The sequence below is a fragment of the Lissotriton helveticus genome, chromosome 5_1 (assembly GCF_964261635.1).
Source record: "Lissotriton helveticus chromosome 5_1, aLisHel1.1, whole genome shotgun sequence".
NCBI lineage: Eukaryota > Metazoa > Chordata > Amphibia > Caudata > Salamandridae > Lissotriton > Lissotriton helveticus.
The window spans coordinates 637,769,628-637,784,574 of NC_136065.1; the positions used below are offsets into that span (position 1 = coordinate 637,769,628).

The window sequence follows — 14,947 nt, forward strand, 5'->3', positions numbered from 1 at the left end:
ATGACAGAAGGTGCAAAGGTAGGAAATTAAAAGACGTTTAAAAGTAAAACAAAATTGATCCCACAAATATTAGTATTATCATGTTCACTAGGCAAAGAGGTACGCAGTGATACACTCTTTGGCAATTATTTGTGAATGTGATAAGAACAGCTCTCATGGGAAGCCAATGGATCTCTCACTACACATGCTCTCCTAACTCAATACCTGGTATTAGCACTCTCAATTTGAGGTAATAGGTGGAATGAAGGCCCGACATCCCTTGTATGTACACCCCCATTGGCCTGCCTGTGGTGGCCTGGCGCAGAGGTGTCAGGGGAAAACACTGCTTCTGGGCCGGTCGGCACATGGGGAGCCGAGGTGTGACTGGCCCAAGGGCCAGAGCAACACCAGGTCCCCTGCCTGGCTCACATGGGGGAAGAGGAGCTGGTGTGGTCTGCCACACCCGCACCTGAGTACTTCACAGGTCTTTAAAAAGACCATTTACTTAACAAGGTTTTGTTGTTCTTTCATCCCTTCTTAGAGCCCCTACAGCTACACTCTGCTGATTTCGGCTCTAGTTGTGCCTCTGGGAGCTATGTAAATATGTAAACTATGTAAAGTATATTTACTCACTCATGACCATCTGTTGTACATTTAGACTCTGTATCCTTTACCTCCTTGTATTTCTGCTCAGCTCCTGGAAGCAGCTTAGGGGCATATTCTCAAGGACTTATCGCCGATTTATCTGGACTTTAGCGCGGCAAATGTGGCGATGGATTCATCGCCCCATTCCCATGCTGGTGCAAACTGCCAACATTGCCAGTTTTTCAGTAATAGCTGCCGCAAAACACATCGCCACGATGAGAGCGGCAACTAACGCTAATGATATGCAGAGTAGGCATACCCATCCAAAAATATAGGAAAACACCACTTTGCGGTATTGGGAAGGAAAGAGAAAGCGCGAATGACCAAAGACTCACTGAAGAATTATTGTATGGTGTACTAAAATAAGTTTGACTTGTTAAAATTTATTTGGACCTCATGTACAGTGTACATACACTGTCTATATACCATGCATCAATGAAGAAAGCAAGCAATAATAAAAGCAAAGTGTTCCATAAACACCGGTAAAACACTGTTTCAGTTGTTTTTTATGGCGCGAAAATGAGTAATCACTGAAAAGCACTGTTTTTTTGAAGTATTCAAATCACTGGAAAACACTGAAAAAACACCACCAGAATTTACCAAAAATAGAAACTGAAAACGGGAAAGCCTAGATATACTGGACACCCTAGAGACCTGCCAGGTTTACTCAAGTGGATCCGAGGTGTAAGAGGATTCAGGAGCGGACGATAGGCATATGCGTGTCAACAGTCAGTGAATACATGCATACTGGCAAGCTAAGTAAAGCTCTAAGTGAGATCATGAAACATAAGATCAAGGTCAGCCCTACATTAATTTTAATGGGAGCTGATCCATCTTTCAATGACACCTCAGCATAGACTAGTGTTTAATTCAATACTCTTAGCGAGGAGAGAAATCTGCAAAAGAAAGGGGCGTCAATAGATTCCTCTGCAGTTATAGATTGGATGAAATTATCTAATTTTATAAGCCAAATGTACATTGCAAGTGACCATAAGAGTCTGGATATGACCTGGAAGGAATTTAGGATGTGGCACCTGATTCAATGATTATACCTATATGTTGCAGTGCCTGAGGCCTGCTTTTAGCTGCATTTATGCACCATTTGCAAACAACAGGATGAAAGATATGGAGTGGATGATCACAGGAAGTGCTGATGCTGAAATGACAGAAAAAATGAAAATTAACCAGTTTGTTTTTCAGCATTAAACACTTGGGCCTATTTGTCTAGAGGACACAAACCTGAAAACTGTTGCTTTTGACCCCAAAAAATATGTCTTGCATCAGACAATAGGAATTCCACACCTGTGGTTCTGGCTCTGTTTAGAGGCACCCAAGTCATCACTGACCAAATAGCAAAATGGATTTCTTATGTAGTCTGTCTGGTAAGCTGATGACTACAACCTCATTCAAAGTTTGGTGGATTTTGGTGGGGGAGATACTTGAGGCGAGAAGTCCTGAATATGACCTGCACCAAAAACTGCTCCAAATGTTCTCCCTGGAGTGGGGAATAACAGTGCAGACTGAGAGATAATGTGCCCTTTGTCAGTGGTTTTCCTTTTGCCTGCTCTGAGCAGGAAGAAAGTGCAAGCAGGAGGGGTGTTGTTGGAAATCACAGTCTTTGCGGCGTGTTTAGCTCTGGCAGTTCCCTTGAAAGTAATGTAAAGCAGTGCATAGTGCTGCTTTGCTTTACTTAGCGCCAAGGGGGCGTACCAGGGGTGGTGCATGGGCATTCCCAAGCTACCACCCAATTTTCTGATGCTAAGCCTTATTTTCTTAAAAAAAAAAGACCGGATTTAGCGTCAGAAAATAGCACCCATTTCAAGTAGGCGCTATGACCGAGAAATGCTTCAATTTCTTCTTCCTTTTCTGACTTTGTATATGTGCTGCACTGTGCCACACACATACAAAGTGGGAAACGGTTTAAAGTTAGTCTGAGTGCAGTCTTTCGTAATGGAAGGCTATCCTTCCAGTACAATAATTATGCTAGACTCACGCAGACACCCTTAAACTACGGTGCAAAGATGTGTGTGTGGCGCACCATAGCTAATTTCAGCGCTAGGGAGAGGAGAGAAGAGTGGCATATTTCTGTAAATAGGGCGCTCTCCTGCTATATTCTTATCTTGGAATGCAGCACAGCTTTTTTACCTGCTGCGCTGCATTGTGTGAGATTTTAGTAAATCTACCCCATAGTGTCGGCTTACAGAGAGCTTAGACCCACCCATTGTTTACCACGGATTGGCTTTGTCGCTCACATTTGCTTGTTTCTTATTCGGCAAGTTACATGGGTTTTCCTACCGTTTTGGTATGTGTCCCTCCTTTCTAGCATAGATCCATTACTTTTGTCCTTTCCAATGCCATAATTTCAGGTGCTACCTTTTTCTTTCAGCTCAAGTATTCTACTAGAATGTGTGTGTCCTCCAGCTGTTTCCCTTGTGTACTTTGTGTTCTCTTTTGCACCCATGTCTTCTCTTACCTTCCCTCCCGCAGTTGTTCTTCCTTTCTCCATATCCACCCTCTATAACCGCTTTTGCTTCCCCACTCCCCTTTGTTGTCCATTTGCATCCCCAGCTGCACCTATACTCTTTTCATTGTCCATTTGATTCCCCCTCCCTACCCACCCACTCTGTTGTCTGTTTGCTTCCTCATCGCCGCTCATGCTTCTTTGAGTGAGCTTCCTCATTGTGGTCTCTCGCTTGTCCTTCTTTCCCTCACCCAGATCCTTCTATCCCACCCACTAGCCATCAGTGTTCCCTCATCCCTTTTATGCAACTCACCTCCAATCCAGTCCCCCAGTTGTTCGTTTATAGAGCACATTAGCAATTTATCAAGAACGTGCCTTAACTGCATGCTTTTCTATCAATTTTTTTATTTACTATTGTAACTTGGTTCCGTAAATAAAAAATAAAAAATCATGCTCACCTAATTATGTACAAAGAGAACAATTGATGGACAGAATGCTGCACAATGTCAAACATTCACCCCAGTACAGAGATCTGGGCCTAAATCCATTGTTGTTTTGCTGCCCATGCCCTTCCAGTTCAGACAACAACAAAAAACAACAAAAAAGGGAACAAATACAATTCCAGACCGAACCACTTGATGGTGGAATAATGCACAGCATGTGAATCCGGAAAAGATTCACGCTGCAAAACCATCGTTTTTGTGCTCCACATGCCATTCCAGCTCAGACCCAGCCATATGCAAATCAATCTTGACCCTGTTCCCCATGGGAACAGTCCAGCCGAACTGCCAGGCCAGGTCTTCCCGGACTGGAAACGAGCATCTTGGGACCGGTTTCTGGCCATCACTCCTCATCAGCCAGGCTAGCTTGACTCCAGTGGTATGGAGAGCACAGGACCCATATCTAGGCATACCCGTCCCACTAGGGGTGACTAATGCAAAAAGAACAATTGATGGATAGAATGCTGAACAATGTCTAACATTCACCCCAGTACACAGATCTGGATCTAAATCCAACGATGTTTTTGTTCCCTATGCCATTCCAGTTCAGACCCAGCCATATGCAAATCAGTCTTGACCCTGGTCCCCATGGAATCAGTCCAGCCCGAACTGCCTCTGTCTGGGTCTAAACTGGGGTGGCATGGTGAGCAAAAGAACAATGGATTTAATCCAGATCTATTGACCGGGGGGACCCGGGTGGTGGGGGTGAATGTTAGATTTGCTCTGAATTCCGTCCATTATCTGCGTGTCTTTTGCTTTCTCGCCCTAAGTGCGCCGGATATGCAAAGACACGGGTCCCGGGCTCACCGTGTCACTGGATTCAAGCTAGACTGGCTGATATGGGGTGATGCCCCGAAACCGGTCACAAGATGTTTGATTCCGGTCCAGGGAGGACCTGGCTTGGCAGTTCAGGCTGGACTGTTCCCATGAGGCACAGGGTCAAGACTGATTTGCATATGGCTGGGTCTAAACTGGGGTGGCATTGTGAGCAAGAGAACAATGGATTTAACCCAGAATGTTTGATTTGCTCTGCATTCTGTCCATCATCGATGTGTCTTTTACCTAGTTATGAAGGCATGAGATTCTGTGATGGCGCGTGCCAACAAAATGATGCAACAGCTGCATCATAGAGCTCTTTTATTAATACATTATTTTCACCTGTGCTGCTGTTTGACATGGCTAAAAATCATTGCCAATAGGATTCATCAATCAATCAATAAGTCGATTTGTGAAGCGCAGCTAATCACTAGGGAGGGGTATCCAGTCACTCATAAGTGAGACCTACTGGTTTGCCAGTTCTTGTTGAGGAGCAAGCTTGTACCATTAGCCTTTCTGGCAAAGGATAAGATGACACAATATTTGAGTTACTCGAAGCAGGTTTATGGCATCTGGCTATTTGTCATTGGACGGAGGGTCTAAAAAAGGTTTCTCTAAAACATCCAGAACTGGTTCTGGAAGAGCCTCATTAGAGGAAAAGGCAGGCTTTGCAACGGACTAGGTTGGTTGAAAGATTTATGTCAAAATGTTACATTTTGTATTTCTCAACTCCTAAGCTTTAGCTCCTTTTCATACCTGTATAACAAATGAAAAGACTTGTTCTAAAGGAGGGCCAGAGTGGAAGAGGATGTCCCCTTCAGTCAAAGTAGCCCAGTCACTTGCATTTTGTAAACCAGGATATAAGCCAGAATCGAGTTTATCAGCCTCGGAGTCACTATCTTGAGTGTGACCATTATTTTAATCAAGAATGGCGGGGCCTCCAAGTCAACCAAACAGTTCTTCAATCTGGGAAAATCTCTGGGCCCTGCAAAGAGGCTTTTTCCCATGGGTTCATCATCGAAACATGCATAAATGTTTTCCTTTCCCACTCGGATAATTTCAACCAATTTCTGGGCTTCAAAGATGGAGCACGGACGATGGAGTCAGTCATTGAAGGTGGCGCTGACCGAACAGGTGATGTTACATTGGTAGGCTGTGTCTTTTTCATGGCCAATAGAGCACATGGAGGTGCAGCGTTGGGATCTGTTGGGGTTGAAGCTGGTGCAGTCACAAGCATGTAGATGTATCCTTTGTAATTGGCCTAGGGCAGTGGTTTTTAACCTGTAGTACAGGGACCCCTGTGGGTGCGAGAAGCCTACTCAGGAGGATTGCGCCTACTTAGAAAATTAAATACTAACACACTAATAAAGTTATGTAAATAAAGAAGCAAAATGTAAGACTAGAGGATAAAAATTAAGTTTGTATCATCAGATTGATTCGTGTGAGCAGTGCAAGTGTATCAAACAAGTTATTGTATAGATGAGTGGCCTCAATTGAATTTAGAAAAACTCCAAGCTTCCCACCAAATTAAAACGGAGATTTGTTTTATATTTGTGAATTAAATAAAATATTTCATAATTTGTGTATTTATTTGATGAATGCTTGTTTCTGTAATTTTCTGTGTAGCTGTTTTGTGGAGCAAATAATCGAAAATGCTTCGGACAGGGTCTTCAGCTTCTACTAATGATTCGGTGGTGTGTGCCAGCTCCATATTCCAACAATGATTCAGTGGGGGTTCCAGTAGTGATTAAGTCGATATCCACAGAAGTCAAAAGGTTAAGGACGGCTGGCCTAGAGGGTTCAGGAGTCGTCCTGAACAAATTCAGAAAAGCTACTTGGGGTCGGCGATGGAGTGAACTCTAGCTTCATTTTCTTCAAAGTCGGGATATTCTCAAGGGAAGAGTCTGGCAATGAGGAACGGTGTTGAGACTCCGAACTGTCCTATGAGTAGAATTATGTCCTCAAAGAAGAAGATTATTCCTTCCTTTCGTGCATTTTGTGGGAAGAACTTTTTAGAGATCATGCAAAGATGCAACTTTATTTTTAGAAGTACTTCGTCAATGTACGGACGTAAAAACTGGGCATGCATATTTTAAATAGCAAGTGTTAAATACTAGAATCAGAAGGTGTTCAGACACAATAGAAGAGCTCAGCCCCAGGACTGCAAGAGCAATGTTCAATGCCACTAGGAAAACACAACTCCAATTAGGAGCATGTGCTATTCTGTTTAACAGATACAGAGGTTTGCAGGTTTCGCTTGCTACAACAAGGTTAAAGTATGAATACAGTCATGTCAACATTATGAAAACACGATTTGGCCCAGTTAACACATTTTGACAGGCTGGCACCAAAGCATCAGCTTACCTGTAGAATCTACTATCAAGAATGTGCCCTTTCCAATGTGACTACATTAGTTTACAAATATTCCCAATTAAAAGTCCATCCAATCTCACACAGGCTGCAAACTGATCAACATACCACAAGTTGCAATCATTACTAGCCTGGACTTGGTGACCCAATAAGATCATAGTTCTTCAGATTATTGTTACTTTGCACTTAGCTTGCTTACTAGCTTTTCACAATAAAGTAGTCTGCTAACTTATGTTGTCGCACCTGGTAAAGAGCGTATGAACTCATACACATCTTCCACGTTCCACTTGATGGGATCGCTGGGCAGGAAGTTGTCGCTCATTTCAATCAGGTCTCTCATGTGGATGTCCGGCAGCTCCAGGCAATGGTCCTCCTGGCGATGGTTTGAAGCAGATGAGCTAGCTGAAATTGGGGACAGTGGTTCCTCGTAGCTGGAGTTGTCAGATCCACGGCTAGAGTCTTCCTGACTGTGGTTCAATTTCATGGCGACTGCCACAGAGTTCATAGATGGAAGGTTAGTGGGCGGCTGGAAGTACACAGAAAGAGAGCATGTTAAATTAATTGTCATTCCATTAGTGATTCACTCAAATGAGGAAACAACGTTATCCTTATTGGTCTGCCAGGACACAGTAATGTATGTTATATTTTTTAAGCATTGAAGGTGAGTAATCGACATAAGGAAATGTCCTTAAAAACAGTATTAAAACAAGCTTTATTAATGTACAAATGGTTTAAAAGAAAGAATCACTGTATAAAAAGCAAACCTAGCTTAAGGTAACACAAAACTGTACACTCATTTCAGTATTTTAAATCTTGATAAATGGGTTTGTATATTTTTTTAGGGACTGTGAATAGAATTCATAAAGAAGTGTCAGAATTTGAAGGAAAACTTTTGTGTGAGAGGCGGGCTCACCATACACTATACCACAAAAAGGTATAGTGTGTAGTGATTCCAATGGGTCTCCAGAGGTTATACAGAGGCTAAAGAGAACACTAATGCTCCTTTTTTTGTTAGTGTGAGCGAGCCATTAGAGGGCTGCGTTAATACATTTGTTGTACACATAGTGGCAATAAACGAAACACACACTCAATGAATAAATCTGAGACAAATTTATAAAAATAGTACTTTAGTATATTTATTTACTAAGACCCCAAAACTTTCATAGAAGCAAATACTTTTTAAAATAAAAATACTTTTCAGTTTCAACAATGAACACTTAGTGCAATTTCCATTTTTTGCAATGTTAACCTATAGGAGGAAAACAATAATGTGGTTTTGAATGCAAGTACATAACTTGCAGTTCCTGTCTTCGGAGTGTAGGCTCAGCAGAGGGAAAGGTTCAGGTAAGCACAACTCTGCACCACCTGCAGCACTGGGGCGGCCGGGTGCAGAGGTCAAATCGTGAGTTAGGGCACAATTTTAACCAATAGACAAGCTGCTTGCAGGTAAGTAAAGCGGCTGCTGGGTTCAAGATTCAGAGGTTTAGGCAAGCACAGGGGGACACAAGGCCGCCCCAAACATACACCACCAGCGGCACAGGGGCGGCCGGGAGAACGGTGCAAAATGGTGTTGGCGCCCAATGCAAGTTAATGGAGGGACTTGGTTTTGGAAATAAGCTGCAGGCTTTGAACCAGAGGCTGCACGATGAACAGTAGCAGAGGTAAGTTGGGATGCTGTGGGTCGAAGGACACACTTGATCGAGCTCCTCAACGCCCTGGGGCTTCGGGTGCAGGAGTGTCCTTTGAGATCTGGTTTCTCTATACCAGAGCTGGTCGCAGTTGTGGGTGGGAGGGTCTTAGGATTCACACTGCATCAGTGAGCCACCTGGACAGAGGCCGTAGGCGAAGGGTGCAGAGTGGTCAGGAATCGTGGTTTTGGAGGGTACCAGAGTCCTTTGTCTTGGTTTCTTGGGGACAGAGCTGCTGTCCTCAGGAGTTCTGGTCTTTTTCAAAGGCAGGCAGTTCTTGCAAGGGTTTTGGAGGTCTCTGACTGTAGAATAGATGTTGTTTTCTTTGCAGGATGTTCGAAGCTGCAGACAGGCTGGTAGTGCTTGAGCCACGTCAGTGGTCGTCTTCAGTCTCCTTTGCACTGCGTCTTCTTTGTTCTCTTTCTTCTTAGGTTGGCAGGCACTAGTTTCAGGCTGCCACACACAAATACGAGATTTAATTGCGTCACAGGGGAGTAGCAGGTAGGGACCTCCTGTGGGAGGGGGAAAAGCCCTTGCGCTGATTGGATAGGTCCCACCATCTGCAAGACGGGGGGCACTGAAAAGTGTACTTTACTTCCCCTACTCCATCTGAGGGGTGGAGTTACTTCTCCTCCTTCGTCGTCCCGGCTTGATGGTTTTCTTCTCCTAGTCTTTTCAAGTGTTTTTCTGTCGAATTTCGGCGTTATCTCCTTCTTTTCTCCTTCAAATCTTCTGGAGCTTCACGCGACGATCTAGACCCAACGGCGGAAAAAAGAATCTGAAGATGGCGCCCAAGGGTGGGAACTTCCGCAGGAAGCATGCCGACATCACCTAAGGTACACCAAATGGTGGGACGTCGACGCCCACCTGGGCTACAAAAAAACCAACAAAAAAAAAGAGAAAAAAAGACTACGATTCCGGACCCAACCACCAGATTGCGGAATATGCACAGCATAGTGAATCCAGAAAGATTCACGCTGCAAAAGTGTACTTTACTTCCCCTACTCCATCTGAGGGGTGGAATTGGGGAAGGAGGGCACATCTCCTATTTTTACTTAGTTTTCCCACCGGTTCTGCCACCTAAAGTGCTAGCCGCAGAGGCTGGGGGTCGTATTACAAAGCACTGTGCCCATCCTGGGGGAGGATTTGTGACACCTCTGCCCACGATGTGCTTTGTTTCTGGCCACAGAGAGTAGAAGCTACCAACCCATGGTCCAGAAACATGTCTTGTGGTGGAGGTGCCTAAAGCCAGTCCGAGACCACACCAAGGTTGGCAGGTTTTCAGGGGACACCTCTAAGGTGCCCTCTTAGTACATGGTTTAATAAATCCAACACTGGCATCAGTGTCGGTTTATTAAGAGGTGTTGTTTGGCACCAAACACTCCTGGGTTCAGAGAACCCATTGTGGTGCTGGGGAACTCGGGCTGTCGGATTTCCAGCCCATGTAATCTCTATGGCTTCCCTGGCACTTACAATATCTAAGAATAGACTTAAATATTCTAGGGGCATACCTGCTCATGCAGATATGCCCACACCTTTATTATAGTGCACCCTGCCTTAGGGCTGTAAGGCCTGCCAGAGGGGTGGCTTACATATACTTTTTTTATTTTTTTTTAGAGTTTTATATAGCGCGAACTAGAACCGAACCGAATCAGTTATCAGAGCGCTTTACATAGCACCAGTTACGTTACATGAGGACACACTTTCATTTTAGGCACGGGGAGATTAAGTGATTTGCCCAGAATCACAGGAGGTTTTTTGGCGTCGTTACCGAGACTCGAACCCAGTTCCTCCAGGTCCGAGGTCGAGCGCCTTAGCCGTTAGGCCAACCCCTCTCCCACTTTAGGAAGTGCTTGTTGGCATGGCACACAGGGTAGTGTGCCATGTCAATTTTTTTGTTTTTCTATTTCACCCAGGCATGCAGACTGCAGTGGCAGTTTGTATGGCCTGGGTGAAAGGTCCCTAGGGTGGCACAACTGGTGCTGCAGCCCTAGCGTACCCCCTTCAGTCCCAATGGCCCAGGTACCAGGGGTGCCATTTACAAAGGGCTAACGGGGGTGGCTGAAGTGGTGCCAAACAAGGAACAGTTTTAGGGAAAGAACACTGGTGTTGGGGACCTGATTAGCAGGGACCCAGCACACTTTCAGTTGAAGTTGCACCAGATACCAGGCAAAAAGTGTGTTGGGGGGGGGGGTGTTGACACAGCAACATAACCCTATTTTCTCACATCTTGCCAAGTCTTAATTTAATTTCCACAAGTCTTGGAACTGAAACAAATGCTCCTGCCATTTGGTGCTCTGCAGCAGTCTACAGAGCAGATTTGCAGTAGTCCATCCTTCCTACAGAACCATGAATGCTGTTTTGTGGGCCAAGGTCGGAAAGGTCAAGCAACACAGTAAAAGCGAGAGCTAAAATAACAACCCGAGAAAGTCTGTCTTTAGTCAAAACCCAGGAAAAATATGGCTGTTGCTGTGCATTTATGAACGAACTGGGAAGGATGGGGAGCAGCTCTGAGGGTGCGTGGTAGGAAAAGGGATTGGGAAGTGAAGGGGAACAACACAAGGGAATATAGAATAAAACACACATGCACTTTCACAGGAGAAAAAAACAGTTCCCTGAATGTGAGCTGTGAAAGGATACAAGCCATTCAATCAAAAGGATTGTAAAAAAGCTATGCTTCAGGAAAGTGAAACCTAACAAAGGGAAGGGAAGCCTTCAAATAAGAAACACGCATAGAAGACTTACAAGAAAACCACTCTTAGTGGATTCTGGTATAGCATATTAATGGATCTTACATACCTAAAATGTTACTTGCTTCAATAGACTCCATTTCGCTGAAAAAAACTATAGATATGTCTAGGAAGTAGCACCATAAGAAGGTCTGTAGCATAACTAATGCTATTTTGGGAAGTATTTAGATGAGGAGCTGTTTTGTCAATGAGTTTAATGCTCAATGTTGCAATACACAACAATCTACTGGTCACTGCTGCAATATGCGTTCACATGCCAGCAAGCTGACACAGACTTCCATCCTTCTGTAGTCAGTGTATTAAGTACCAACAAATAGGACAACACTAACATCTATTATTTACATGCCTCAAATAGCAGAAGTGCTGAATGATGTGCTATATAAAATGCAAGCTATTATCATCATGTTGTTTATGGTGCTGAAGCATAGAGATTAAACCTATTGTTTGTCATCAAAAAACAAATGAGGCTGGGTTTCTTCATGCACCAAGTGGAATTTCTTTTAGCACCAATTTATCATCAAGCTCTTCAACCAGTAATATTCTTTGTAGCACCTTTGCACATTGAGTGAATAAAACTCCTGAAACACACTTTGAACATTATAGGAAGACAGGGCTTGCCTGTAGTTAGACCATCTTTATATGGCGCATGAGATTGCTAACTGATGGCCAGCCTGACATGCTCAGTAGAGCTGTTATTGGATTTGCAATCGACCAATGGCCTGGTGTTAGAGCTGAAAAGATAAGATACAAGATTTAATTTTAAGGAAAGTAGGCTGGTCTAGTAAACCTTTACCTCATATAGACATAACCATGATTTGAAAAGCACTCTCCGGTTTAGATATATATTTCCTATACTATAGACTGCTTAGGAAAACTCTTAGTGATACCTGTAAAAATGGTGGTGTATGGGAGGCCAAAATCTAAATGAGTAACACTTTGGCATTTCAGACCCAGCAATATAATATATTTTGTGTTACTTACAAACACCTGTTTAATATGGGTAAGGAAATGCAGACTTTGCATTTTTTCTCTGATGAATTAATTATTAAAGTTGACTAAGGGAAAATATTTTTTTCCTAGATTTATCCAATTCTTGAGACTTCCTCAGTACATTGCTTAGTTATAGACACATGAAGTAAATGTAAAGTGAGGTACCCAGTGACGACAACTTCTCAAGGTTCCTACTCATACTCACAGTGCACATGTATACTAATAAAAACAATCTGCTAAGGAAACTGAGTCTTTATATTCTCATATCTCTTATTTACCTGTTTCTTTGTGTCTTTGTTGATGTTCTGTACACTGCCTTTCCGCGATCGCCTGCGGTCATGCTTGGTGCCTGCAGTCTTCTGCAGTTTGCTCCGGTCTGGGTGAAAGAGACCAACTCTCTTTGTGCACCCTACATTGTACCTGCATAAAGTAATGGGGATAGATTAACATCAACAAGCTCTCTGTCTAAAAAACAGGAAACTTCATAAACAAGCATCCAGGATCGATTGAGAAGAAATCTCAAGTCAATATTTTGAGATTTTTCTGAAATTTGGAAAGGGTGAATTTGAAAAATGCTTGGGGTGTGTACGGTAGGAATAGCAGGTGAGGTGATCACCACGCCACGCCACAGTCTCCTCTGCACACAGAGAAACAGCTTGATACCAATCATGTTCTTCCATTGGATGCCACAAACTGTTTAGTGCAGGAAATATAATCTTGCTATGTATGTGATTACCAAGTTTTATTAAATGTACAAGCAATACTTGTCATCTCTACCAACCGGTAGACATTTCCACATGAATATGGATTGTTTCTTAGCTCTGAAGGACACCTGGAGAAAGAGTAATCCTTTCATATTAATTAACCTTGTCGAAAAACTCCTCTTAAAATAGTCAAACATTTGCTTTTTCTTTGTCTACAGGAAGCTTCTTAGTGGGATTCACTTCTTCCAGAATCTATGAATGGATAAGAGCAATTGGCACCAAAACAAGTTACTTAAAAACTTCGGTAATGCTCTCTCTCATAGATACTCTACCTTGCTGCAGATTTTTGTGAAAATCCCTAGGGGCCAGATTAGGCCTAGATACATAACAAAAGCAGAGCTCAGGTGGGGCTTTGTGCTGACTTTGCTCCACTCTGGAAGTGACAACTGGAGACGCATGTAAGAGCCACGCATTCGCAGATCTGTTCACGTCCTCAGGCGAGGAGCGATCAGTAAACTGGAAGGACCAGTGTGCATATTCCTATATTTGGACCTTTTTTAGATGGAAAAAGAGACCATTCTACAGAACAAAGAAGTGGGAAGGCATTGAGAATCCTGCAGTATCGACCAGATAGAGCGTTACCGAAGGTTAGTAACCTGTACATTTGATGGATTCTGATGTAAAAGCAGATTCCTTACTTTGTGAACAGATTTCAAAAGCTGTACCCCCCAAAGTGGTGGTTCTGTGGAATGGCTCAAGATCAGAAAATACCGCACAAATGATTGAGCAAAATGTCCAGTCTGAAGGACCGGAATGTTGAGGCAATAGTGCCACGGAGCAATCTCAAGGATATGCAGGACAGAAACTCTGGATGCAAATGCAGTGCTAACAACCTTGGCTCTGGTGAATGAGCCCTCAGACCTTAAGGAGGCTTTTTAGCCAATGCGTAGCAGATCTTAATACAAAGGACCATCCACTGTGATATAGTTTCTGCACCACTCCAACTTTCATTGCTCCAGAAAACTCAAAGAGCTTGTCGCCCACCCAATCGTCCTTGAATCGTTTGAGGTAAAAGCTCAACGCACTTTTGGGTTCCAAGTGATGAACCCGGTCTTCTTCCTCGGAGGGATGAGGCAGAGCAAAGAATGTCAGAAGAGTGATGGCTTGTCTAACAAGGAAAGGCATTACTACATTGGGCAGGAAAGCATCTCAGGGTCTCAATACCAGTTTCGCCAGACAAAAGGTGCTATAAGGTGGCTGGACCGAGAGGACCTGAAGCTCACCGATACGTCACGCTAATGTTATCATGACTAGAAGGAAAATGCTACTTACCAATATGCATCTGTTCTTGGCATGTAGAGCTGCAGAGTTACACACAGTGCATAGATCGCCACCTAGTGTTGGGCCCGGATGTTTGCAGTTTGTTTTTGTCCTGAAAAGTTCTTTGGAAGTCACGAGATAGGTGACTCCTCCTCTGGACCATACTGTACATGGACATCGGCTCCATCCTCAGATTGTTTTTCATCGTTAGGGAAATGATGGAGCTTTGAAAGAAAAGGAAGGATGTCCATGTAAGCTGTATCTAATTAAGATAATACTGGAACAGACAAGGGTAGCCGGGGAGGCGGGTGGGACTTGTGTAACTCTGCAGCTCTACATGCCAAGTCCCACCCGCCTCCCCGGCTACCCTTGTCTGTTCCAGTATTATCTTAATTAGATACAGCTTACATGGACATCCTTCCTTTTCTTACAAAACTCCATCATTTTCCTAATGGCGAAAAAACAATCTGAGGATGGAGCCGATGTCCATGGGCAGTACGGTCCAGAGGAGGAGTCACCTATCTCGTGACTTCCAAAGAACTTTTCAGGACAAAAACACACTGCAAACATCCGGGCCCAACACTAGGTGGCGATCTATGCACAGTGTGCAACTCTGCAGCTCTACATGCCAAGAGCAGATGCATACTGGTAAGTAGCATTTTCCGTTCGAGGCATACGAGCTGCAGATTACACACTGTGCATAGATTGTATAGCAGTACCCACT

At 43.7% G+C, this 14,947-nt stretch overlaps 1 protein-coding gene across 5 annotated transcripts in view; it reads right to left on the minus strand.

Annotated features, from left to right (window-relative positions):
* The window catches only part of PHC2 (polyhomeotic homolog 2), a 646,847-nt gene that overhangs the window by 21,751 nt on the left and 610,149 nt on the right, over positions 1-14,947 (minus strand). For all 5 annotated transcript variants that reach the window (XR_013594766.1, XM_078643027.1, XM_078643026.1 and 2 more), the window contains 2 exons: positions 12,478-12,619; positions 7,015-7,297 (listed from right to left, as the gene is read on the minus strand). Coding sequence is in view for 4 of the 5 variants with exons in the window: in XM_078643027.1 (XP_078499153.1) it covers positions 7,015-7,297; positions 12,478-12,619 (425 nt within the window). In the remaining variant the exon portion in view is untranslated. The remainder of the gene's footprint in view (positions 1-7,014; positions 7,298-12,477; positions 12,620-14,947) is intronic.